Source organism: Tachyglossus aculeatus, unplaced genomic scaffold (genome assembly GCF_015852505.1).
Source record: "Tachyglossus aculeatus isolate mTacAcu1 unplaced genomic scaffold, mTacAcu1.pri scaffold_164_arrow_ctg1, whole genome shotgun sequence".
Classification (NCBI taxonomy): domain Eukaryota; kingdom Metazoa; phylum Chordata; class Mammalia; order Monotremata; family Tachyglossidae; genus Tachyglossus; species Tachyglossus aculeatus.
In genome coordinates, this window is record NW_024044887.1 from 225345 (window position 1) to 253341 (window position 27997).

The following is a 27997-nucleotide window of genomic DNA, read 5'->3' on the forward strand; positions in this document are numbered from 1 at the left end:
ACTTAGATTGTGAGATGCTGTTTATCTTGTATCCACCCCAGCACTTACAACTGCGTTTCGCACCAAGTAACTGTTCAACAGATACCACAATTATTATTTTATGCTATTGTATCTGGGCCAAAATGCACTCCTGCCTCCTGTCATCCCATCACATTAGAAATTGTCTTGAGATTGGTTATAGCTCTTCTCCAGAAAACCCCCAACACTAATAGTAGACTCAGAAGATGCTCAGTTTGGGATGTTGACTTTGCTCCATTCTCCACTCTCACAGGCAGTTCATGACTCCGCCTAGACCATGTCTAACATCACAAGGGTGACAGAATTCCTCCTCCTGGGATTCTCCGACATCCGGGAGTTGCAGCTGATCCACATTATGCTGTTCCTTCTGGTCTATCTGGCAGCTCTGTTGGGGAATCTCCTCATCATTGCCGTCACCACCCTCGACCGGCAGTTCCACACTCCCATGTACTTCTTCCTCAAGAACCTGTCCGCCCTTGACCTCGGCTACATCTCCATCACAGTCCCCAAATCCGTGTTCAATTCCCTCATGAATGTCAACTCCATCTCTCTGCTGGGCTGCGCTGCCCAGGTATTCCTTGTATTTTTATTCGGTGGATCAGAGTTGTCCCTGCTCACTGTGATGTCCCACGACCGCTATGTCGCCATCTGCCGCCCCCTGCACTATGAGATCATCATGCCCCATGGGGCCTGTGTACGCATGTTGGCTGCCTCTTGGTTCAGCAGCTGTTTGAATGCCATCATGTACACAGCCAGCACCTTCTCTCTATCCTTCTGTGGCCCCAACACTGTCCACCAGTTCTTCTGCGATGGTCCCCAGTTGCTAAGACTTGCATGTTCCTCTGACCATGTCATGGAACATGTGAGTTTAGCAATTGCCATCTGCTTATCTTTCTTCTGTTTCGTGCTCATCGTGGGCTCCTACACCCGCATCTTCTCAGCAGTGCTGAGGATGCCGTCGGTGGAGGGCCGCTCTAAAGCCTTCTCCACCTGTCTGCCCCACCTGGTCGTCGTCACTCTGTACGTCACGTCTGGTTTCTCTGCCTACCTAAAGCCGATATCAGACTCTCCCTCTGCACTGGACCTGCTGGTGTCTGTGTTCTATGCCTTGGTGCCCCCGACCCTTAATCCCCTCATCTACAGCCTGAGGAATCGGGACATGAAGGCAGCGATGGGAAGGCTGCTGTGTCCAAAACATTTCTCAAAGGAGAAACTATCTATTGGATAAAAGGTCCTTCTCCACGGACCACCCTGATCATTCCTCTGATGTAACCAGTCTTCCCTCCAGAATGGTTTTACCTCAACATTGTCTGGGTGACCTAGTGGTAAGAGCACTGGACTGGGAATCCGAGGACCTGGATTCTAGTCCTGGGTCTGCCACTGTCTCTAGTGTGATATTGGAAAACTCAGTAAAAATTTCTTTACCTCTGTTCCCTTATCTTTATAATGGGGATGAAATACCCACTCTCTCCTACTTAGCCTGAGAGCCTATGTGGGGTAAGGACTGTGTTTGTACCCAGCAAACCATGTCCAATACAGTGCTTGGCATATGGTAAGTGTTTTACAGATATCACGATGATTATTATCATTATGAAGCTGGAAATCTTGACCAGTGGCCACGATCGCTCCATGGAGGGGTCCAGGAAAAACACAGACAACCATTCTTAAACACTCCATGCCTCACTACATTGAGAGACCTCTTTGTTTCCCATCTCCTTTCTTTTTTCCTGCCCTCATTTACACTGCCTCCCTCCGACTTCCCCCTTTTCTTTATTTTCCCCTCAAATAAAGAGTGAGCAGTCGTTGTATAGCACAGATGGAGGGTTTGTTTAAAAACGGGGAGAGAATTCTCAGGACATGAGATGGAGTGGGAAAATCTGGAGTAGATCCCTTTCTGTTCTGTCTATCTCTCCGTTCTGTTTACCTTTCTAAATGCTTCATATTGCGCATTGCAGCTAGTGGGACCACAATAAACACCATTCCAAGTCCATCAATGGTATTTATTAAGTGCTTACTGTGTGAGGAGCACTGTGCTAACTGTTTGGGAGAGTACAATGTAATAGCATCGGTAGACACAAGGGAGACAGAAGAGAATTGATCAATCATTCAGTGGTATTTATTGACTCCTTACTGTGTGCTGAGCACTTACTAGTCATTTGGGAGGGTACAATAAAACATAGTTGGTAAACATGACCTCTGGGGTCTGACTCACAGAACTCATGGCAGTTTATTAATTACTGGTGGTAGAATTGAGCTCCTTGAGGTTAGGGGTCGTGTTTCTGAACTCAGAACACATTGTCCTATCTGGACATTGATAAACCAAACTATTCTCTCACTGCGATCGACCCTGCAATTTACCATCTCTCTGTGCTGAATTATCTAGCGAGAGGATATCCTCACTGGCACAAATCAGCCACTATCCTACCCATGGCCATACTGAGAATTTCCTGTTCCAGTGTGGTTTTCCAACTCCAGTCTGTCTGTCCAGGTGTGAAAAGGACAACTGAGTCATTTCTCTATTGCGTGACTGTGGTTGTCCTGTATTTATCTGTTTCTTGTTACTCTGTGCTACCCTTTGGCTTCTCCAGGTTCATGCTCTGTGAAAAACAGGGGAGCCTTGGGCTGTTTCCTGTGAAGACAACACTAGTGGCTGCCCACCCCAGGTGCCAAGGAATCCAACACCGAGAGTCTCTACTCCCTATGGGGCATCCACAGTTTGCCACAGCAGTTTGTTCCCTGTTCCCTCCTTTTCCCCTTTCCAAACCGCAGTCTGAGCTGAGCTCCTGTGACCTGCAGCACACACGGAGAACCATGCTGTCTGCCGCTATCAAAGGATGAATGAAGGGAGCAAGTCAGGGTGTCGTAGAAGGGAAAGGGAGAAGAGGAAAGGAGGGCTTAGTCAGGGAAGGCCTCTTGGAGGAGATGGGCCTTCAATAAGGATTTGATGGTGGAGAGAGTAATTTTCTGTCTGCTATGAGGAGGAAGGGCATTCCAGGCCAGAGGTAGGACAAGGTCAAGAAGTTGGTGGTGAGATAGATGAGGTCAAGGTACGGTGAGACGTTTAGCATTTAAGAAGTGCCGTGTGTGGGCTGGGCTGTAGTCGGAGAGTAGCAGAGTCAGGTAGGAGGGGGCTAGGTGATTGAATGCTTTAAAACCTATTGTGAGGAGGTTTTGTTTGATGCAGAGGTGGATAGGTGACAGTTAATAGACATGATCCCTGACCCCAAGGGGCTTTCAGCCTGGTAGGGAACAGTCATGGTCCCTCCTTCCATGCTTTTGACAGGCTTGTGTCCGCTGGGTTGGCTTCAAGGTGCTGAGGTATCACGTCATCATGGTCCATCTGAGACTGAGGAGAAGGCAGAACCAATTCCTCCCTGGTTGTGCCCTGGGAATAGCCCCATCTCTGAAACCAGGTGGCCTGCCCCACTTGCCCGGATCTGCACTCTGGAGACCCTTTGGGACTTGTACAGCTCCCACTGCTGGGACTTTGCAGTGGACAAGGCTGTGCCAGTCACAGAACAGTCCAGCCCCAGGAGAGTATCTGTGGTGCTTAAAAACAAAATGATTTTCCAGTTAGCCAACCTCCACAAGAGGTGATCCATGGCCTGCAGACCCACAGGAAGAGGAGAGCAGCAGGGCAATTAGGCATGAGCCCACCCCAGGTCAGTGAGTTCCTCCTGAAACGCATGAGGGTTGATGGAGCACTCACTCCTAACACGATGCTAAATGCTGAGCTAAACACAAGTTACCCATAAGGTGTGGGGCGAGACCCCCCTCTTGTCCTCCATAGGAGAAATGAGGGCTTGAGAGGGAAAGGCCTCTTGAAAGAGGTGAGAGTCTTCTAAGGCTTTGAAGATAGGGAGAGTGAGAATCTGCCACATATTAACAGGGATAGAGTCCAAGGTTAGAGGCAGGATGTCGGCCAATGGTCAGAGGTGAGGTAGACAAGACTGTGGTACAGTGAATAGGTTGGCATTAGAGTAGTGAAGCTGAGAGCAAGGCATTTCTATTCGATGTGGAGGTGGATGGGCAACTGCTGGGGATTTCTGAGGACTGGAGAGCCCAATCAATGGATTAATCGATCAATCATATTTTTTAAACTCACTATGTACAATGGTACACAGTGTACAGAACTAATCATTTGGGAGAATACAATACACCAATAAACATACACATCCCCAGCCCACAACGAGTTTAAAGTTTGGAGTAGGAGATGACTGTAAATACAAATAAATAAATTACAGATATGAACCTAAGTGCTGTTGGGCTGATGGAGGGGTGAAGAGAGGGTACAAATCCAAGTGCAAGGGTGATGCAGAGTGGGTGGGAGAAGAGGAAATGAAGGCTTCATTAGGGAAGACCTTTTGGGAGATGTGATTGTGATAAGACTTCGAAGGTGGCGAGAACGATCGTCTGTCAGATATGTAGAGTAACGGCCCTCCAGGTTAGAAGCATGATGTGGGTGAGAGGTTGGCAGTGAGGGAAATGAGACTGAGGTGCGGTGAGTACATTGACATTAGAGGAGTGAAATGTGCGGGCAGGGTTGTAGTCTGAAATCAGGCAGGTGAGGTAAGAGGGGGCAAGGCGACTGAGCACTGGAAAGCCAATGGTAAAAGATTCTGTTTGATACGGAGGTTCATGGGAAACCACTGGAGGTTCCCGAGGATTGGGGAGATGTGGATTGAACATTTTTCTAGAAAAATGATCCAGTCAGCAGCGTGAAATATGATCTGGATTGGGGAAAGACAGGAGGCAGCTTCGGTCAGCCAGGAGGCTGCTGCAGTCATCGAGTCAGACTATGATAAGTGCTTGAATCAACATAGCAGCAATTTGGATGGAGAGTTAAGGAGGGGTTTCAGTGGTGTTGTGAAGGTAAAAGCAACAGGGTTTGGTGACATATTGAATATGTGGGTTAAATGAGAGAGATGTCGATGATAATGGCAGGAATGCACACTTGTGACACAAGGAGGCTAGTGGTGTTGTCTTCAGTGATCCTAAAGACAGGGGGAGGACAGAGTCTGGGGCCGAAGATGAGGAGTTCTGTTTTGAGCTTGTTCACTTTGAGGTGACAACAGGAAATCCAAATAGAAATGACTTGAAGGAAAGAGTAAATATGAGACTGCTGAGAAGGAGAGAGTCTGGGCTGGAGAGGTAAATTAGGGAATCATCCATGTAGAGGAGGTATTTGAAGTCATGGGAGCAAATGAATTGTCCAAGGGAGTGGGTGTATCTGTAGAATCAAAGGGGTTCTGAACCGATCCTTGATGGACTCCCACATTTAGAGGGTGGGAGGCAGAGGAGCCTGTGAAAGGGGTCACAAATGGGTGGAAAACTAGGAGAGGACAGTGTCAGTGAAGGCCGAGGTTGGGTAATTCATTCATTCATTCAATTGTATTTATTGAGCGCTTACTGTGTGCAGAGCACTGTACTAAGCGCTTGGGAAGTACAAGTCGGCAACATATAGAGACGGTCCTTCCCCAATAATGGGCTCACAGTATAGAAGGGGGAGACAGACAACAAAACAAAACGTGTAGACAGGTGTCAAAATCGTCAGAACAGATAGGATTAAAGCTATATGCACATCATTAACAAAATAAATAGAATAGTAAATATGTACAAGTAAAATAAATAGAGTAGTAAATCTCTACACATATATATACAAGTGCTGTGGGGACTGGAAGCAGGTAGGGCGGGGGTGGGGTGGGGAGGAGGAGAGGAAAAAGGGGGCTCAGTCTGGGAAGGCCTCCTGGAAGAGATGAGCTCTCAGTAGGGCTTTGAAGGGAGAAAGAGAGCTAGTTTGGCAGATGTGTGGAGGGAAGGCATTCCAGGCCGGGGGAAGGACGTGGGCCGGGGGTCGACGGTGGGACAGGCGAGAACGAGGTCCAGTGAGGAGGTTAGCAGCAGAGGAGCGGAGGGTAAGGGCTGGGCTGGAGAAGGAGAGAAGGGAGGTGAGGTAGGAGAGTGAGGTGATGGAGAGCCTTTGAAGCCGAGAGTGAGGAGTTTTTGCTTGATTTGTAGGTTTGACAGGCAGCCACTGGAGATTTTTGAGGAGGGGAGTAACATGCCCAGAGCGTTTCTGCACAAAGATGATCCGGGCAGCAGAGTGAAGACTGAAGTGGGGAGAGACAGGAGGATGGGAGATCAGAGAGGAGGCTGATGCAATAATCCAGTCGGGATAGTATGAGAGATTGAACCAGCAAGGTAGTGGTTTGGATGGAGAGGAAAGGGTGGATCTTGGCGATGTTATGGGGGATGGGGATTCCTCGGAAGCTACGGGGCAGACGGTCCGAGAGCGCTCCCCACCTGAACTCCCAGGGTCGGCACCCTGCTGATGCTCCTCTTCCAGGTGACCTGAGGAGCCCGGCCAGGTGCCTCACTGCTTCCCTTAGGCCCCACCGGAATATACCTGCTGTTGCTGTTGCTGCTTTCTCTTCCTCGCCCGACTGCTTCTCCTTCACTGTCAGCTCTTCAAAGAACTGGGGAATGGCAAGTGTTTGTAATGTTTCCACAAGAAGGGGGTGGTGGATAGTGTTGAGGGCAACTTATACATCAAGGATGATGAGGATGGAGGCCATTGGATTGGGCAAAAGGAAAAACTGGTGACCTTAGAGAAGGCAGTTGCAGCAGAGCAAAAGGGGCAGAAACCAGATTGGAGTGAATCGAGGACAGAATTGGAGGAGAAGAAGCTGACAGCTTGCTCAAGGAGTTTGGAAAGGAATGGTAGGAGGAAGATAGGACAAAGCTGGTGGTAGTTGTGAGGACAAAGAGTGCTTTTTTGAAGATAGGGGATACGTGAGCACGTTTACAAGCAACGTAGAAGAAGCCACTGGCCAGTGAATGGTAGCAGATGGGGTCAGAAACACTGGCTGGAGGGGGTAGATTTTGAGAGTAGGTTTACTCTTTACCATGATCCCTGTCAATGAAGGGCAGTGGATGACCTCGTGGGAGGGTGCAGTGAATACGTGCTGACTCACTGGCATGGAAATATATCTGGGTTCTACCTGCAATTATATCTTTGTCAATTGTATTTATTAAGTGCTTTTTGGTGCAGAGCACTGTACTGAGCACTGGGAAGAGCACAATACAACAGAGCTGGAAGACATGACCCCTTCCCTTAAGGGGTTTATAGACTAGTAAGAGAGACAAGCATTAATTAAAATTAAAACAGATAGAGGACGCAGCACGGTATAAGGCTTTGGACAAAGTGCTGTGCGACTGGGAGTGGGGTGAATATCAAAGGTCTTAAAGGATACAGACCCTAATGCTTAGATCAATCAATAAAGAGACGGTATTAGTGAGCACTGACAACGTGCAGAACACTGTACTAAGTGCTTGGAAAATTACACCGCATATGACCACTGTGCTCAAGGAGCTCTGCCACTTGTCAGCTTTGTGACTTTGGGCATATCACTTAACTTCTCTGTGCCTCAGTTACCTCATCTGTAAAAGAGGGGATTAAAACTGTGAACCCCCCGTGGAGCAACCTGATTACCTTTGCATCAACCCCAGTGCTTAGAACAGCTCTTGGCACATAGTAATCGCTTAACAACTACCATTAAAAAAAAGTAGCTAACATACTAGTTGGGGAGACAGGCATTCAAATAAATTACAAGTAGTGGATGTGGCAGCAAATAAAGATAAGGACCTAAGTGCTGTGTGTCTGTGGGTGGAGTGAGAAAAAACGTTCTCAAAGGGTACTGATTCAAACGTATAGATAAAATAGAAGAGAAGGCCAATAGAGTGGGGAAGTGAGAGTATAATCAGAGGAGGCTACTTGGAGATGTGATTTAGTAGGCTTTTTGAAGATTGGTGTGAGTAGGAGTATCACTGCAGTAGCCGCATGGCCTAGTGGAAAGACTACGAGGCTGGGAGTCAGAGGACCTTGGTTTTAACATGACTCTGCCACTTGCCTGCTGGGTGATCTTTAAGAGTTCTTTCAGAGAAGCAGCATGGCTCAGTGAGAAGAGCACAGGCTTGGGAGTCAGAGGTCACGGGTTCTAATCCACTTGTCAACTGTGTGACTTTGGGCAAGTCACTTAACTTCCTCTGTGCCTCAGTTACCTCATCTGTAAAATGGGGATTAAAAGCGTGAGCCCCACGTGGGACAACCTCACTACCTGGTACTCCCCTAGCACTTAGAACACATAGCTAGCTTGTCACATAGGAAGCGCTTAACAAATGCCATCATCATCAGCTTTAAAAGTCATTTAACCTCTCTGCGCCCCAGTTTCCTCACCTGTAAAATGGGGATTAAGAACTGTTCTCCCTCCTACTTAGATGGTGAGGTGATGTTTACCTTGTATCTACCCCAGCACTTAGAACTGCGTTTCTCACAAAGTAAGTGCTCAACAGATACCGCAATTCTTATTTTTTGCCGTTGTATCTGGGCCAAAATGCAGTCCTGCCTCCTGTCATCCCATCACATTATAAATTTTCTTGAGATTGGTTATAGCTCTTCTCCAGAAAACCTCCAACACTAATAGTAGACTCAGAAGATGCTCAGTTTGGGATGTTGACATTGCTCCCTTCTCCACTCTCACAGGAAGTTCATGACACCTCCCAGACCATGTCCAACATCACGACGGTGACAGAATTCCTCCTCCTGGGATTCTCCAACATCCGGGAGATGCAGCTGATCCACGCTGCACTGTTCCTTCTGGTCTATCTGGCAGCCCTGATGGGGAATCTCCTCATCATTGCCGTAACCACCGTTGACCGGCACTTCCACACCCCCATGTACTTCTTCCTCAAGAACCTGTCCATCCTTGACCTCGGCTACATCTCCGCCACAGTCCCCAAATCCATCCTCAATTCCCTCATGAATGTCAACTCCATCTCTCTGCTGGGCTGCGCTGCCCAGGTATTCCTCGTATTTTTATTCGCGGGATCAGAGATGGCCCTGCTCACAGTGATGTCCCACGACCGCTATGTCGCTATCTGCCGCCCCCTGCACTATGAGATCATCATGGCCCACGGGGCCTGTGTACGCATGTTGGCTGCCTGTTGGTTCATCAACTGTTTGAGTGCCATCACATACACAGCCAGCACCTTCTCTCTATCCTTCTGCGGCCCCAAAACTGTCCACCAGTTCTTCTGCGATGGTCCCCAGTTGCTAAGACTTACATGTTCCACTGACCATGTCATGGATGATGTGATTGTAACCATCGACATGAGCTTAGCTTCCTTCTGCTTCGTGCTCATCGTGGGCTCCTACGCCCGCATCTTCTCAGCAGTGCTGAGGATGCCGTCGGCGGAGGGCTGCTCCAAAGCCTTCTCCACCTGTCTGCCTCACCTGGCTGTCATCACTCTGTACATCACGTCTGGTTTCTCTGCCTACCTAAAGCCAATATCAGACTCTCCCTCTGCACTGGACCTGCTGGCGTCTGTGTTCTATGCCATGGTGCCCCCTACCCTTAATCCCCTCATCTATAGCCTGAGGAACCGGGACATGAAGGCGGCGATGGGAAGGCTGCTGTGGCCAAAACATTTCTCAAAGGAGAAACTATCCATCGGATAAAAGGTCCTTCTCCACGGACCGCCCTGATCATTCCTCTGACTTAACCAGTCTTCACTCCAGAATGCTTTCACCACAGCATAGTCTGAGTGATCTAGTGGAAAGAGCACTGGCCTGGGAGTCCGAGGACCTGGGTTCTAGTCCTGGGTCTGCCACTGTCTGTAGGGTGACATTGGCAAAGTCAGTAAAAATTTCTGTGCCTCTGTTTCTTTATCTTTATAATGGGGATGAAATACCCACTCTCTCCTCCATAGACTGAGAGCCTATGTGGGGTAAGGACTGTGCTTGTACCCAGCAAACCATGTCTAATACAGTACTTGGCAAATGGTAAGTGCTTTACAGATATCACGATTATTATTATCATTATGAAGCTGGAAATCTTGACCAGTGGCCACGATCACTCCATGGAGGGGTCCAGGAAAAACACAGGCAACCATTCTTACGCACTCCATGCCTCGCTACAGTGAGAGACCTCTTTGTTTCCCATCTCCTTTCTTCTTTCCTGCCCTCATTTACGCAGCCTCCCTCCAAATTCCCCATTTTCTTTATTTTCCCCTCAAATGAAGAATGAGCAGTCATTCTGAAGCACAGATGGAGGGTTTGGTTAAAAACAGGGAGAGAATTCAGAAGACATGAGATGGTGTGGGAAAATCTGGAATAGATCTCCTTCTGTTTGTTGTTGTTAGACTGTTAACTCCTGGTGGGCAGATGACATATCTCTCCTTTCTGTTTACCTTTCCAAATGCTTCATTATTGTGCGTTGTGGCTACTGGGACCTCAGTAAATACCGTTCCAATTAAGCAATGATATTTATTAAGTGCTTACTGTGTGAGGAGCACTGTACCAAGTGCTTGGGAGGGTACAGTATATTAGCATCGGTAGACACAATCCCTTGCCTCAGATAGCTCACAATCTTAGTTTAATGAATCAAATTAAGAAGCTCCAACTGCTCTTACCCAGAAGAGAATTGAGCAATCATTCTGTGGTATTTATTGACTCCTTACTGTTTACTGAGCCCTTACTGCTCACTTGGGATGGTACAATAAAATATAGTTGGTAAACATGATCTCTGCGGTCTGACGCACAGAACTCATGGCAGTGTATTACTTACTCGTGGTAGGATTGAGCTCCTTGAGGTTAGGGGTCGTGTTTCTGAACTCAAAACACATTATCCTATCTGGACATTGATAAACCCAAATATTTTCTCACTGCGATCGACCCTGCAATTTACCATCTCTCTGTGATGAATTTTCTAGCATGAGGATATCCTCACTGGCATAAATCAGCCACTATCCTCCCCATGGCCCTACTGAGAATTTCATATTACAGTGTGGTTTTCCAACTCCAGTCTGTCTGTCCAGGTGTGAAAAGGACAACTGAGTCATTTCTCTATTGCGTGACTGTGGTTGTCCTGTATTTATCTGTTTCTTGTTACTCTATGCTACCCTTGGCTTCCTCAGGTTCAGGTTCTGTGAAAAAGCGGGGAGCCTTGGGCTGTTTCCTGCGAGAGACAACACTAGTGTCCGCCCACCCCAGGTGCCAATGAGTCCAGCACCGAGAGCCTCTACGGCCGTGGGGCATCCCCGGGTTGCCACAGCAGTTGTTCCCTGTTCCTTCCTTTTCCCCTTTCCAAACCACAGTCTGAGCTGAGCTCCTGTGACCTGCAGGACACACGGAGAACCATGCTGTCTGTCGCTATCAAGGAATGAATGAAGGGAGCAAGGCAGGGTGTCGTAGAAGGGAAAGGGAGAAGAGGAAAGGAGGGCTTAGTCAGGGAAGGCCTCTTGGAAGAGGTGTGCCTTCAATAATGCTTTGAAGGTGGAGAGACTAATTTTCTGTCCGATATGAGGAGGAAGGGCATTCCAGGCCAGAGGTAGGACAAGGACAAGAAGTTGGTGGTGAGATAGATGAGGTCAAGGTAAAGTGAGAAGTTTAGCATTAAAGGAGTGCCGTGTGTGGGCTGGGTGGTAGTAGGAGAGTAGCAGAGTCAGGTAGGAGGGGGCTAGGTGATTGAATGCTTTAAAACCTTCAGTGAGGAGTTTTTGTTTGATGCGGAGGTGGATAGGCGACCATTGGAGTTTCTTGAGGAGTGGGGAAATGTGGACTAAACATTGTTGTAGAAAACAGATCTGGGCAGCAGAGTAAAGTATGGACTGGAGTGGGGAGAGACAGGAGGCTGGGATGTCAGCAAGGAGGCTGATAGAGTAATCCAGGCAGTGTAGGATAATTGATTGGATTAATGTGGTAGCAGTTTGGATGGAGAGGAAAGGGCAGATTGTAGTGATGTCATGAAGGTGGAATTGACAAGATTTAGTGTTGGATTGGAATATTTGGGTTGATTGAGAAAGCGGAGTTAAGGATAACGCCAAAGTTTACTTGTCAGTGAAGAGGGGTTTGAAATACAGGCACAGTGATCTAGAGGGGATCTGCGCCTGGAAAATGTTTGTGTAGGAGGATGTCCTCTTCTATCAATCAGTCAATCCATCTACCAGTCTTACTAACTGACCATTTACTGTGGACAGAATACCGTACTAAGCGCTGAAAGAGTACAATAGAGTTAATAGATATGATCCCTGATCCCAAGGGGCTTTCAGTCTGGTAGGGAACAGTCATGGTCCCTCCCTTCCATGCATTTGCCAGGCTTGTGTCCACTGGGTTGGCTTCAAGGTGCTGAAGTATCACGTCATCATGGTCAATCTGAGACTGAGGAGAAGGCAGAACCAATTCCTCCCTGGTTGTGCCCTGGGAATAGCCCCATCTCTGAAACCAGGTGGCCTGCCCCACTGGCCCGGATCTGAATTCTGGAGACCCTTTGGGACTTGTGCAGCTCCCACTTCTGGGACTTTGTGGTGGACAAGGCTGTGCCAGTCACAGAACAGTCCCGCCCCAGGAGAGAATCTATGGTGCTTAAAATCAAAATGATTTTCCAGTTAGCCAACCTCCGCAAGAGGCGATCGATGGCCTGCAGACCCACAGGATGAGGAGAGCAATTAAGCACGAACCCATCCAAGGTCAGTGAGTTCCTCCTGAAATGCGTGGGCTTGATAAAGCACTCACTCCAAACACGATGCTAAATGCTGAGCTAAACACAAGTTATCAATAAGATGTGGGGAGAGACCTCCCCTCAGGTCCTCAGTAGGGGAAATGAGGGCTTGAGAGGGAAAGGCCTCTTGGAAGAGGTGAGATTCTTATAAGGCTTTGAAGATAGGGAGAGTGAGAGTCTGCCACATATTAACAGAGTTAGAGTCCCAGGTTAGAGGAAGGATGTCGGCCAGTGGTCAGAGGTGAGGTAGACAAGACTGAGGTACAATGAGTAGGTTGGCATTAGAGTGGTGAAGCGTGTGGCCTGGGTTGTAGCTGTTTAATCAGCCAGGTAAGATATGAAGGGCCGGGCCGATTGAGAATTGAAAAGCTGAGAGCAAGGCATTTCTATTCGATGCGGAGGTGGAAGGGCAACCGCTGGGGATTTTTGAGGACTGGAGAGCCCAATCAATGGATTAATCGATCAATCATATTTATTAAACGCTTACTGTGTACTATGGACCGAACTAATCATTTGGGAGAGTACAACACACCAATAAACAGACACATCCCCAGCCCACAACGAGCTTAAAGTCTGGAGTGGGAGATGGCTGTAAATATAAATAAAGAAATTACAGATATGCACCTAAGTGCTGTTGGGCTGATGGAGGGGTGAAGAGAGGGTACAAATCCAAGTGCAAGGGTGATGCAGAGGGGGTGGGAGAAGAGGAAATGAAGGCTTCATTAGGGAAGACCTTTTGGAGGAGATGTGCTTGTGATAAGACTTTGAAGGTGGCAAGAATGATCGTCTGTCAGATATGTAGAATAACAGCCTTCCCGGTCAGACGCATGATGTGGGTGAGAGGTTGGCAGTGAGGGAAATGAGACTGAGGTGCGGTGAGTACTGTTGACGTTAGAGGAGTGAAATGTGCGAGCCGGTTTGTAGTCTGAAATCAGGCAGGTAAGGTACGAGGGGGCAAGGCGAAAAAAGTTTCTGTTTGATATGGAGGTTTGTGGGAAACCACTGGAGGTTCCCGAGGAGTGGGGAGATGTGGACTGAACATTTTTCTAGAAAAGTGATCCGGTCAGCAGAGTAAAGTATGAACTGGACTGGGGAAAGCCAGGAGGCAGCAAGGTCAGCCAGGAGGCTGCTGCAGTCATCAAGTCAGACTACGATAAGTGCTTGAATCAACATAGCAGCAATTTGGATGAAGAGTTAAGGATGGATTTCAGTGATGTTCTGAAGGTAAAAGCAACAGGGTTTGTTGACATATTGAATATGTGGGTTAAATGAGAGAGATGTCGATGATAATGGCAAGAATACACACTTCTGACACAAGGAGGATAGTGTTGTTGTCTTCAGTGATCTTAAAGAGGGGGAGGACAGAGCCTGGGGCTGAAGATGAGGAGTTCAGTTTTGAGATGGTTTAACAACCGCTGGTGACAACAGGAAATCCAAATAGAAATGTCTTGAAGGCAAGAGTAAATATGAGGCTGCTGAGAAGGAGAGAGTGAGGGCTGGAGAGGTAGATAAGGGAATCATCCATGTAGAGAAGGTGGTTGAAGTCATGGGAGCAAATGAATTGTCCAAGGGAGTGGGTGTATCCCGAGAATAAAAGGGGATCTAGAACCGATCCTTGAGGGCCTTAGAACAGTGCTATGCACATAGTAAGTGCGTAACAAATGCCATCATCATCGTTATTATTATTATTATTATTATTATTAAGAGGGTGGGAGGCAGAGGAGCCTGTGAAAGAGATCAGAAAGGAGCAGAAAACTAGGAGAGGACAGTATCAGTGAAGCCGAGGTTGGATAATGTTTCCAGAAGAAGGGGGTGGTCAACAGTGTTGAAGGCAGCTTAGAGGGCAAGGATGATTAGGATGGAGGCCTCTGGGTTTGGCAAAAGGAGATCACTGGTGACCTTAGAGAAGGCAGTTTCAGTGGAGCAAAGGGGGCAGAAACCAGATTGGAGTAGATCAAGGACAGAATTGGAGGAGAAGAAGCTGAGAACTCGCTCAAGGAGTTTGGAGGGGACTAGTAGGAGGGAGATAGGACAATAGCAGGTGGGGGTTGGGGGGACAAAGAGCGTTTTTTTTTAAGATAGGGGATACGTGAGCATGTTTCCAAGCAACATAGAAGAAGCCACTGGACAGTGAGTGGTAGAAGATGGGGTCTGAAGCACTGGTGGAAGGTGTAGATTTTGAGAGGAGGTCTACTCTTTACCATGATCCCTGTCAATGAAGGGTAGTGAACGACCTTGTGGGAGGGTGCGGTGAATACGTGCTGACTCACTAGCATGGAAATATATCTGGATTCTACCTGGAATCCTATCTCAATCAATTGTTTTTATTAAGTGCTTTTTGGTGCTGAGCACTGTACTAAGCACTGGGAGGCGCACAATATAATAGAGTAGGTTCATTTACTCATTCAGTAGTATTTCTTGAGCGCTTACTGTGTGCAGAGCACTATACTAAACACTTGGAAAGTACAATTCAGCAACAGACAAAAGTAGGTAGACATGATTCCTTCTCGTAAGAGGTTTATAGTCTAGTAGGAGAGACAAGCATTAAAAGAAATTACAGGTAGGGGAAGCAGCAAAGTATAAGGCTACGGACAAAGTGCTGACTGGCGCTGGGGTGCATATAAAAATTCTTAAAGGATACAGACCCTAATGCTTGGAACAATCAATAAATAAATGATACTTATTGAGCACTTACTAAGTGCAGAGCACTGTACTATGTGCTTGGAAAACTACAGCGCAACATGACCACTGTCCTCAAGGAGTTCTGCCACTTGTCAGTTTTGGGACTGTGGGCAAGTCACTTAACTTCTCTGTGCCTCAGTTACCTCATCTGTAAAAAGGTGGATTAAATCTGTGAGCCCCATGTGGGACAACCTGATTACCTTGCATCTACCCCAGCGCTTAGAAGAGTGCTTAGCACATAGTAATCGCTTAACTAATACCATTAAACAAAAGGAGCTAACATACTAGTTGGGGAAACAGGCATTAAAATAAATTCCAAGTAGTGGAAGTGGCGGCAAATAAAGATATGAACGTAAGTGCTGTGTGTCTGGGAGTGGAGTGAGAAAAAAAGTTCTCATAGGGTACTGATTCAAGTGTATAAATGACATAAAAGAGAAGGCCAGTAGAGTGGGGAAATGAGAGTACAATCAGAGGAGGCTACTTGGAGGAGATGTGATTTAGTAGGGCTTTTGAAGATGGTGTGCATAGGAGTGCCACCACAGTAGCTGCATGACCTGTTGGAAAACCACAAAGCTGGGAGTCAGAGGACCTTGGTTTTAACATGACTCTGCCACTTGCCTGCTGGGTGATCTTAGCATGTCATTCAACCCCTATGGGCCCCAGTTTCCTCACATGTAAAATGGGGATTAAGGACGACTGTTCTCCCTCCTACTTAGATTGAGGTGCTGGTTATCTGGTATCTACCCCAGCACTTAAAACTGTGTTTGGCACATCTGTTACGTGCTTAACAGATAGCCTAATTATTATTTTTTGCTGTTGTATCTGGGCCAAAATGCACTCCTGCCTCCTGTCACCCCATCAGATGATAAATTTTCTTGAGATTGGTTATAGCTTTTCTCCAGAAAACCCCCAACACTAATAGTAGATTCAGAAGATGCTCAGTTTGGGATGTTGACTTTGCACCATTCTTCACTCTCACAGGCAGCTCATGTCATCGCCCAGACCATGTCTAACATCACGACGGTGACAGAATTCCTCCTCCTGGGATTCTCCGACATCCGGGAGTTGCAGCTGATCCACATTACGCTGTTCCTTCTGGTCTATCTGGCAGCTCTGTTGGGGAATCTCCTCATCATTGCCGTCACCACCCTCGACCGGCAGTTCCACACTCCCATGTACTTCTTCCTCAAGAACCTGTCCAGTCCTTGACCTCGGCTACATCTCCATCACAGTCCCCAAATCCGTGTTCAATTCCCTCACGAATGTCAACTCCATCTCTCTGCTGGGCTGCGCTGCCCAGGTATTCTTCTTATTTTTATTCGGTGGATCAGAGTTGTCCCTGCTCACGGTGATGTGCCACGACCGCTATGTCGCCATCTGCCGCCCCCTGCACTATGAGATCATCATGGCCCACGGGGCCTGTGTACGCATGTTGGCGGCCTGTTGGTTCAGCAGCTGTTTGAATGCCATCATGTACACAGCCAGCACCTTCTCTCTATCCTTCTGTGGCCCCAACACTGTCCACCAGTTCTTCTGCGATGGTCCCCAGTTGGTAAGACTTGCATGTTCCACTGACCATGTCCCGGAAGATGTGAGTTTAGCCATTACCATCTGCTTATCTTTCTTCTGCTTCATGCTCATCGTGGGCTCCTACATCCGCATCTTCTCGGCCTGTGCTGAGGATGCCGTCGGCGGAGGGCCGCTCCAAAGCCTTCTCCACCTGTCTACCCCACCTGGTCGTCGTCACTGTGTACGTCACATCTGGCATGTCTGCCTGCCTAAAGCCAATATCAGACTCTCCCTCTGCACTGGACCTGCTGGTGTCTGTGTTCTATACTTTGATACCCCCTACCCTTAATCCCCTCATCTATAGCCTGAGGAACCGGGACATGAAGGCAGCGATGGGAAGGCTGCTATTGTCAAAACATCTCACAAAGGAGAAACTATCTATCAGATAAAAGGTCCTTCTCCACGGACCGCTCTGATCATGCCTCTGACTTAACCAGTCTTCACTCCAGAATGGTTTTACCGCAGCATTGTCCGGGTGACCTAGTGGAAAGAGCACTGGCCTGGGAGTTAGAGGACCTGGATTCTTGTCCTGGCTCTGCCACTGCCTGTAGTGTGATATTGGAAAAGTCAGCAAAACTTTCTGTGCCTCTGTTTCCTCATCTATAAAACGGGGATAAAATACCCATTCTCCCTCCTACTTAGACTGAGAGCAAACTATTTTTCTTCCCTTATTGACACCCATGCCCATCACCCCCTTCAGCAGTTCCAGACATTTAACTCCCTCCTCAGGCGCCCCTGTTCCTCCTCCTCCTCCATCCCTCACCCACAACGATCTGGCCACCTACTTCATTAGGAAAATTAACACCATCAGGTCTGAGCACCATAAATTCACCCCTCCCCCTTCTCCATCACCCCGCTCTCAACTTTCTCCTCTACCTTCCCATCCTTCCCAGCAGTAACTTCAGATGAGATCTCCTCCCTCCTCTCAAATGCCACTCCATCCACCTGTGCTTCAGACCCCATTCCCTCTCATCTTATGAAAACGCTCACCCCTTCCCTCCTCCCCTCCTTAACGTCCATCTTCAACCGCTCGCTCTCTACTGGTTTCTTCCCCTCTGACTTCAAACAAGGCCACGTCTCCCCTATCCGAAAAATACCCTCTTGACTCCACTGCCCCTTCCAGTTATCACCCTGTCTCCCTCCTACCTTTCCTTTCCAAACTCCTAGAACGAGTCATCTGTACACACTGCCTCAAATTCCTCAACTCCAACTCTCTCCTAGACCCCCTCCAATCTGGCTTCCGTCCCCTCCACTCCACAGAAACAGCCCTCTCAAAGCTCACCAATGACCTGATTCTTGCAAAATCCAATGGCTCCTACTCTATCCTAATCCTCGTCTACCTCTCAGCTGCCTTAGACACTGTGGACCATCCCCTTCTCCTCAACACGTTATTCAACCTTGGCTTCCCGGACTCCATCCTCTCCTGGTTCTCCTCTTATCACTATGGCCTTACATTCTCAGTCTCCTTCGTGGGCACCTCCTCCCCCTCCCATCCCCTTACTGTAGGGGTTCCTCAAGGGTCAGTTCTTGGTCTCCTTCTGTTCTCCATCTAAACTCACTCCCTTGGTGAATTCATTCGCTCCCACAGCTTCAACTAGCCTCTCTACACAGATGACACCCACATCTACATTTCCTCCCCTGTTCTCTCTCCCTCCCTCCAGGCTCGAATCTCCTCCTGCCTTCAGGACATCTCCACCAGGATGTCTGCCCACCACCTTAAGATCAACATGTCCAAGACTGAGCTCCCTATCTTCCCTCCCAAACCCTGTCCTCTCCCTGACTTTGCCATCACTGTGGCAGCACTATGATCCTTCTGGTCTCATAACCCCACAATCTTCATGTCGTCACTGACTTCACTCTCTCATTCACCCCACACATCCAATCCGTCACCAAAGCCTGCCCATCTCACCTTCACAACAGCGCCAAGATCCGCCGTTTCCTCTGCATCCAAACCGCTACCTTGTTGGTACAATCTCTCATCCTATCCCGACTGGATTACTGCATCAGCCTCCTTTCTGATCTCCCATCCTCCTGTCTCTCCCCACTTCAGTCGATACTTCACTCTGCTGCCCGGATCATCTCTGTGCAGAAACGCTTTGGGCATGTTACTGCCCTTCTCAAAAATCTCCAGTGGCTGTCTGTCAACCTACGAATCAAGCAAAAACTCCTCACTCTCGGCTTCCAGGCTCTCCATCCCCTCGCCCCCTCCTACCTCACCACCCTTCTCTCCTTCAACAGCCCAGCCCGCACCTTCCACTCCTCTGCCATTAGCTGCCTCAATGTGCCTCATTGCTGCCTGTCCCACCATCGACCCCTGTCCCACGTCCTACCACTGGCCTGGAATGCCCTCCCTCCACACAACCACCCAATTAGCTCTCTTCCTCCATTCAAAGCCCTACTGAGAGCTCACCTCCTCCAGGACGCCTTCCCAGACTGAGCCCCCCCTTTTCCTCTGCTCCTCCACCCCTCCTCATCACCCCCACTCCCTCCCTCTGAACTACCCCCTTCCCCTCCCCACAGCACTTGTGTATATTTGTAACTATCTATTACTCTGGTTTTTTAATGATGTGTTAATATCTATAACTCTATTTATCTATTTTGATGGTATTGACACCTGTCTACTTGTTTTGTTTTGTGGTCTGTCTCCCCCTTCTAGTCTCTGAGCCTGTTGCTGGGTGGGACTGTCTCTATCTGTTGCTGAATTGTACTTTCCAAGTGCTTAGTACAGTGCTCTATACACAGTAAGCACTCAATAAATATGATTGAATGAATGAAATGAATGAATGAAAGGACTGTGTTTGAACCCAACAAACTATATCTAATACAGTGCTAGCATATGGTAAGTGCTTAACAGTTATCACGATTGTAATTATCATTATGAAACATGAAATCTTGACCTGTGGCCATGATCGCTCCAAGGAGGGGTCCAGCAAAAACTCAGTCTACAATTCTTACACACGCCATGCCTTTCTATACTGAGAGACATCTTTGTTTCCCTTCTCCTTTCTTCTACCTTCCCCTTATTTACACTTCCTCCCTTCCACTTCCCCCTTGTCTTTATTTTCCTCTCAAATGAAGAGTGAGCAGTCAGTCTGAAGCACAAATGGAGGGTTTGGTGAAAACCTGGGAGAGAATTCTGAAGACATGAGATGGAGTGGGAAAATCTGGAATAGATCGCTTTCTGTTTGTTTTTGTTAGAGTGTAAACTCCTGGTGGGCAGATGACATATCTCTCCTTTACGTTTACCTTTCCAAATGGTTCATACTGTGCGTTGCGGCTAGTGGGACCTCAATAAATACCATTCCAAATCAATCAATGGTATTTCTGAAGTGATTATTGTGTTAGGAGCACTGTACCAAGTGCTTGGGAAAGTACAGTATAATAGCATTTGTAGACACAATCCCTTGCTCGGTTAGCTTACAATCTTAGTGGAATGAATCAAATTAAGAAGCTCCAGCTGCTCCCCCTTCTAGACTGTGAGCCCGCTGTTGGGTAGGGACCGTCTCTATATGTTGCCAACTTGTACTTCCCAAGCACTTAGTACAGTGCTCTGCACACAGTAAGCACTCAATAAACACGATTGAATGAATGAATGAATAAATGAATGCTTGGGAGTGTATGGTATAAAAGCTTTGGTAGACACAATCCCTTGCTGGGACACCTTACAGTCTTAGTGGAATGAATCAAATTAAGAAGCTCCAAATGCTCTTACCCAGAAGAGAATTGAACAATCATTCAGTGGTATTTATAATAATAATAATAATGGCATTTGGTAAGTGCTTACTATGTGCGAAGCACTGTTCTAAGTGCTGGGGGGGATACAAGATTATCAGGTTGTCCCACGTGGGGCTCACAGTCTTAATCCCCATTTTACAGACAAGGTAACTGAGGCCCAGAGAAATTAAGTGAATTGTCCAAGGTCACACAGCAGACATGTGGCAGAGCCGGGATTAGAACCCATGACCTCTGACTCCCAAGCCCATGCTCTTTCCACTGAGCCCGGCTGCTCTCATTTTAACAATTTAACAATTTTTCCAATTCTTCTTCTTCTGTTGCTTTCCAAACCTTGGGATATGATGACTGAACCTTCCCAATCCCTTAAAAGGAAACAATCGCAAAGACAAAGTAGACATCCAGATCTGTACATATGTATGATACCGAATAACGTATATCTGCTTTTAGCCCCTTAGCCAGGCTAAGGCTTTATTGACTCCTTAATGTGTGCTGAGCATTTACTAGTCACTTGGGGGAGTACAATAAAATAGAGTTGGTAAACATGATCTCTGGGGTCTGACTCACAGACTTCATGGCAGTTTATTAATTACTGGTGGTAAGATTGAGCTCCTTGAGGGCAGGGGTTGTGTTTCTGAACTATCTGGACATTGATAAACCCAACTATTCTCTCATTGCAATCGACCCTGCAATTTACCATCTCCCTGTGCTGAATTTTCTAGCATGAGGAAATCCCGACTAGCACAAATCAGCCTCCGTCGTCCCCATGGCCCTACTGAGAATGTTATGTTAGCATGTAGTTTTCCAATTCCAGTCCGTCCAGGTGAGAAAATGACAACTGTGTCATTTCTCAATTTCATGACTGTGGTTGTCCTGTATTTACCTGTTTCTTGTTACTCTTTGCTACATTTGGCTTCCTCAGGTTCAAGCTCCATGACAAAGTGGAGAGCCTTGGGCTGTTTCCTGTGGAGACAACAATGGTGTCCACCCTCCCCAGGTGCCAAGGTGTCCAGCACCGAAAGCATCTGCTGAAATGGGGCATCCCCGGGTTGCCATAGCAGTGTGTGTTCCCTGCTCCCTCCTTTTTCTCTTTCCAAACCACAGTCTGAGTTGAGCTCCTGTGCCCTGCAACACACACGGAGAACCATGCTGTCTGCTGCTATCAAGGGATAAGTGAAGGGAGCAAGTCAGGGTGCCATAGAAGGGAAAGGAAGAAGAGGAAAGGAGGGCTTAGTCTGGGAATGGCCTATTGGAGGAGATGCACCTTCAATAAGGCTTGGAAGGCGGAGAGAGTAATTTTCTTTCTGATATGAGGAAGAAGGGCATTCCAGGCCAGAGGTAAAACATGGAAAAGATGTTGGTAGTGAGATAGATGAGGTCAAGGTACAGTGAGCTGGTTAGCATTAAAGAAGTGAGGCATGGGGGCTGGGTTGTAGTAGGAAAGTAGCAAAGTCAGGTAGGAGGGGCAAGGTGATTGAGTGCTTTAATACCTCTGGTGAGGAGTTTTGGTTTGATGCGGAGGTGGATTGGCAACCATTGGAGTTTCTTGAGGAGTGGGGAAACAAGAACGAAACATTCTTGTAGAAAACTGATCTGGGCAGCAGAGTAAAGTATGGACTGGAGTGAAGGCAGAACCAATTCCTCCCTGGTTGTGCCCTGGGAATAGCCCCTTCTCTGAAACCAGGTGGCCTGCCCCACTGGCCCAGATCTGCACTCTGGAGACCCTTTGGGATTTGTACACCTCCCACTTCTGTGTCTTCGTGGTGGACGAGGCTGTGCCAGTCACAGAACAGTCCAGCCCCAGGAGAGGATCTAGGGTGCTTAAAATCAAAATGATTTTCCAGTTAGCCAACCTCCACAAGACGCGATCGATGGCCTGCAGAGCCACAGTATAAGGAGAGCAGCACAGGCAATTAGGCACGAACCCACCCCAGGTCAGTGAGTTCCTCCTGAAATGCATGGGGTTTATGAAGCACTCATTCCAAACACGATGCTAAATGCTGAGTTAAACACAAGTTATCAATAAGATATGGGAAGAAACCCCCCCTCTGGTCCTCAGTAGGGGGAGTGAGGGCTTGAGGGTGAATGAGGGCTTGAGTGGGGAAGGCCTCTTGGAAGAGATGTGATTCTTATAAGGCTTTGAAGATAGGGAGAGTGATAGTCTGCCACATATTAGCAGGGGTAGAGTCCCAGGATAGAGGCAGGATGTAGGCCAGTGGCCAGAGGTGAGGTAGACAAGATAGAGGTACACTGAGTAGGTTGGCAGTAGAGTAGTGATGCATTTGGCCTGGGTTGTAGTGAGTATTCAGCCAGGTAAGGTATGAAGGACCGGGCCAATTGAGAATTTAAAAGCTGAGAGCAAGTCATCTCTATTCGATGTGGAAGTGGATGGGCAACCGCTGGAGATTTTTGAGGACTGGAGATACCAATGAATCGATTAATCTATCAATCCTATTTACTAAACAGTTACTGTGCACAAAGGACTATACTAATCATTTGGGAGTGTACAATGCAGCGATAAACAGACACATCCCCAGCCCATATCGAGCTTACAGTCAGGAGTGGAAGAAGACACTAATATAAATAAATAAATTACAGCAATATACATAAGTGCTGTGGGACTGATGAAGGGGTGAAGAAAGTGTACAAATCCAAGTGTAAGGGTGATGCCGAGGGAGTGGGAGAAGAGGAAATGAAGACTTAGTTAAGGAAGACCTCTTAGAGGCTATGTGCTTGTGATAAGACTTTGAAGGTGGGGAGAATGATCTGTCAGATATGAAGAGTAAGGGCACTCCAGGTCAGACACATGCTGTGGGTGAGAGGTTGGCAGTGAGGTAAATGAGTCTGAGGTGCAGTGAGTAGGTTGACGTCAGAGGAGTGAAATGTGCGGACTGGATTGTAGTAGGAAATACGGCAGGTAATGTAGGAGGGGGCAAGGCCATTGAGCGCTGGAAAGCCGACAGTAAAAGTTTCTGTTTGATGCGGAGGTTCATGGGAAACCACTGGAGGTTCCCGAGGAGTGGGAAGATGTGGACTGAACATTTTCCTAGAAAAGTGATCCCGTCAGCAGAGTGAAGTATGAACTGGACTGGGGAAAGCCAGGAGGCAGCAAGGTCAGCCAGAAGGCTGCTGCAGTCATCGAGTCAGACTACGATAAGTGCTTGAATCAACATAGCAGCAATTTGGATGGAGAGTTAAGGATGGGTTTCAGTGATGTTGTGAAGGTAAAAGCAACAGGGTTTGGTGACATATTGAATAGGTGGGTTAAATGAGAGAGGTGTCGATGATAATGGCAAGAATACACAGTTGTGACACAAGGAGGATAGTGGTGTTGCTGTCAGTGATCCTAAAGACAGGGGGAGGACAGAGTCTGGGGCCAAAGATGAGGAGTTCTGTTTTGAGCTTGTTCACTTTGAGGTGATAACAGGAAATCCAAATAGAAATGTCTTGAAGGCAAGAATCAATATGAGGCTGCTGAGAAGGAGAGAGTCAGGGCTAGAGAGGTAAATTAGGAAAGCATCCATCTAGAGAAGGTAGTTGAAGTCATGGGAGCAAATGAATTGTCCAAGGGAGTGAGTGTATCCGGAGAATAAAAGGGGTTCTGAACCTATCCTTGAGGGACTCCCACATTTAGAGGGTGGGAGGCAGAGGAGCCTGTGAAAGAGATCACAAAGGGGCAGAAAACTAGGAGAGGACAGTGTCAGTGAAGCCGGGGTTGGGTAATTCATTCATTCATTCATTTGTATTTATTGAGCACTTACTGTGTGCAGAGCACTGTAACAAGTGCTTGGGAAGTACAAGTCGGCAACATATAGAGACAGTCCCTATGCAATATCAGGCTCACAGTCTAGAAGTGGGAGACAGACAACCCAACAAAACATGTGGACAGGTGTCAAAATCATCAGAACAAATAGAATTAAAGCTATATGCACATCATTAACAAAATAAATAGAATAGTAAATATGTACAAGTAAAATAAATAGAGTAGTAAATCACTACAAATACATATACAAGTGCTGTGGGGACTGGAAGCAGGTAGGACGGGGGTGAGGTGGGGAGGAGGAGAGGAAAAAGGGGGCTCAGTCTGGGAAGGCCTCCGGGAGGAGATGAGCTCTCAGTAGGGCTTTGAAGGGAGAATGAGAGCTAGTTTGGCGGATGTGTGGAGGGAGGGCATTCCAGGCCGGGGGAAGGATGTGGGCCAGGGGTCGATGGCGGGACGGGCGAGAACGAGGTCCAGTGAGGCAGTTAGAGGCAGAGGAGCGGAGGGTGCGGGCTGGGCTGGAGAAAGAGAGAATATACCTACTGTTGCTGTTGTTGCTGCTGCTGCTGCTGTTCCTTCTCCTTGATGGCTTTCTCTTCCTCACCTGACTTCTTCTCCTCCACTGCCAGCTCCTCAAAGAACTGGGGAATGGGAAGTGTTTGTAATGTTTCCACAAGAAGGGGGTGGTTGACAGTGTTGAGGGCAACTGAGACATCAAGGATAATGAGGATGGAGGCCGTTGGATTGGGCAAAAGGAAAAACTGGTGACCTTAGAAAACGTTATTTCAGTGGAGCAAAAGTGGCAGAAACCAGATTGGAGTGAATCGAGGAAAGAATTTCAGGAGAAGCAGCAGACAATTTGCTCAAGGAGTTTGGAAAAGAATGGTAGGAGGAAGATAGGACAATAGCTGGTGGTAGTTGTGAGGACCAAGAGTGCTTTTTTGAAGATAAGGGATAGGTGAGCACCTTTACAAGCAATGTAGAAGAAGCCAGTGGCCAGTGAATTGTATCAGATGGGGTCAGAAACACTGGTGGAGGGTGTAGATTTTGAGAGGAGGTTTACTCTTTACTATGATCCCTGTCAATGAAGGGCAGTGGATGACCTCGTGGGAGGGTGCAGTGAATACCTGCTGACTCACTGGCATGGAAATATATCTGGGTTCTACCGGCAATCATATCTCAATCAATTATATTTATTAAGTGCTTTTTGGTGCAGAGCACTGTACTAAGCACTGGAAAGAGCACAATACAACAGAGCTGGTAGACATGACCCCTTCCCTTAAGGGGTTTATAGACTAGTAAGAGAGACAAGCATTAAAATAAGTTAGAGATAGAGGACGCAGCACAGTATAAGGCTTTGGACAAAGTGCTGTGCGACTGGGAGTGGGGTGAATATCAAAGTTCTTAAAGGATACAGACCCTAATGCTTAGATCAATCAATAAAGAGATGGTATTAGTGAGCACTGACTACGTGCAGAGCACTGTACTAAGTGCTTGGAAAATTACAGCGCATATGACCCCTGTGCTCAAGGAGCTCTGCCACTTGTCAGCTTTGTGACTTTGGGCAAGTCACTTAACTTCTCTGTACCTCATCTGTAAAAGAGAGGATTAAAACTGTGAACCCGCCGTGGAACAACCTGATTACCTTGCATCTACTCCAGTACTTAGAACAGCGCTTGGCACATAGTAATCGCTTAACACCTACCTTTAAAAAAAAGTAGCTAACATACTAGCTGGGGAGACAGGCATTCAAATAAATTACAAGTAGTGGAAGTGGCAGCAAATAAAGATATGGACATAAGTGCTGTGTGTCTGTAGGGGGAGTGAGAAAAAACGTTCTTAAATGGTACTGATTCAAGTGTATAGATGAAATAGAAGAGAAGTCCAATAGAGTGGGGAAATGAGAGTATAATCAGAGGAGGCTACTTAGAGGAGAGGTGATTCGGTACGGTTTTTGAAGATGGTGTGAGTAGGGGTATCACTGCAGTAGCTGCATGGCCTAATGGAAAGACTACGAGGCTGGGAGTCAGAGGACCTTGGTTTTAACATAACTCTGCCACTTGCCTGCTGAGTGATCTTTAAGAGATCTTTCAGAGAAGCAGCATGGCTCAATGAGAAGAGCACGGGCTTGGGAGTCAGAGGTCACGGGTTCTAATCAACTTGTCAACTGTGTGACTTTGGGCAAGTCACTTAACTTCTCTGTGCCTCAGTTACCTCATCTGTAAAATGGGGATTAAAAGTGTGAGCCCCACGTGGGACAACCTGACTACCTTGTACGCCCCCAGCGTTTAGAACACATAGTAAACCTGGCACATAGTAAATGCTTAACAAATACCATCATCATCATCTTTACAAGTCATTTAACCTCTCTGGGCCCCTGTTTCCTCACCTGTAAAATGGGCATTAAGAACTGTTCTCCCTCCTACTTAGATTGTGAGGTGATGTTTATCTTGTACCTACCCCAGCACTTACAACTGCGTTTCGCACCAAGTAACTGTTCAACAGATACTGCAATTATTATTTTTTGCTCTTGTATCTGGGCCAAAATGCACTCCTGCCTCCTGTCATCCCATCACATGATAAATTTCCTTGAGATTGGTTATAGCTCTTCTCCAGAAAACCCCCAAAACTAATAGTAGACTCAGAAGATGCTCAGTTTGGGATGTTGACTTTGCTCCATTCTCCACTCTCACAGGCAGTTCATGACACCTCCCAGACCATGTCTAACATAACAGTGGTGACAGAATTCCTCCTCCAGAGATTCTCTGACATCCGGGAGTTGCAGCTGATCCACACTGCGCTGTTCCTTCTGGTCTATCTGGCAGCCCTGATGGGGAATCTCCTCATCATTGCCGTCACCACCGTTGACCGGCACTTGCACACCCCCATGTACTTCTTCCTCAAGAACCTGTCCGTCATTGACCTCGGCTACATCTCCGTCACAGTCCCCAAATCCATCCTCAATTCCCTCACGAATGTCAACTCCATCTCTCTGCTGGGCTGTGCTGCCCAGGTATTCCTCGTATTTTTATTCGCGGGATCAGAGTTGTCCCTGCTCACTGTGATGTCCCACGACCGCTATGTTGCCATCTGCCGCCCCCTGCACTATGAGATCACCATGCCCCACGGGGCCTGTGTACGCATGTTGGCTGCCTCTTGGTTCAGCAGCTGTTTGAATGCCATCATTTACACAGCCAGCACCTTCTCTCTATCCTTCTGTGGCCCCAACACTGTCCACCAGTTCTTCTGCGATGGTCCCCAGTTGCTAAGACTTGCATGTTCCACTGACCATGTCACAGAAGATGTGAGTTTAGCCATCAGCATCTGCTTAGCTTTTTTCTGCTTCGTGCTCATCGTGGGCTCCTACGCCCGCATCTTCTCAGCAGTGCTGAGGATGCCGTCGGCGGAGGGCCGCTCCAAAGCCTTCTCCACCTGTCTGCCCCACCTGGTCGTCGTCACTCTGTTCCTCACGTCTGGTTTCTCTGCCTACCTAAAGCCAATCTCAGACTCTCCCTCTGCAGTGGACCTGCTGGTGTCTGTGTTCTATGCCGTGGTGCCCCCTTCCCTTAATCCCCTCATCTACAGCCTGAGGAACCGGGACATTAAGGCAGCGATGGGAAGGCTGCTGGGGCCAAAACATTTCGCACAGGAGAAACTATCTATCAGATAATAGGTCCTT

At 47.6% G+C, this 27997-nt stretch overlaps 1 protein-coding gene across 1 annotated transcript; it reads left to right on the plus strand.

Moving 5' to 3' along the window:
• Nucleotides 1-970: 970 nt before the first annotated feature.
• Nucleotides 971-27988, plus strand: LOC119923254 (olfactory receptor 14A16-like). The gene is made up of 5 exons (XM_038742720.1): nt 971-1047; nt 2607-2681; nt 3809-3848; nt 8561-8686; nt 27125-27988. The coding sequence occupies exons 1-5, from the start codon at nt 971-973 to the stop codon at nt 27986-27988; spliced, it is 1182 nt and encodes a 393-aa protein (XP_038598648.1).
• Nucleotides 27989-27997: the final 9 nt, after the last annotated feature.

What these genes read in the sequence shown, in the direction of transcription:
- LOC119923254 (XM_038742720.1), top strand. Translation starts at nt 971, where the DNA reads ATGCCGTCGGTGGAGGGCCGCTCTAAAGCCTTCTCCACCTGTCTGCCC. An exon ending in CTAGTGGCTGCCCACCCCAG is followed by an intron (nt 2,682 to 3,808) that starts GTGCCAAGGAAT and finishes TGTCCTCCATAG; the next exon opens with GAGAAATGAGGGCTTGAGAG. An exon ending in TGTTCCTTCTGGTCTATCTG is followed by an intron (nt 8,687 to 27,124) that starts GCAGCCCTGATG and finishes ACTGCGCTGTTC; the next exon opens with CTTCTGGTCTATCTGGCAGC.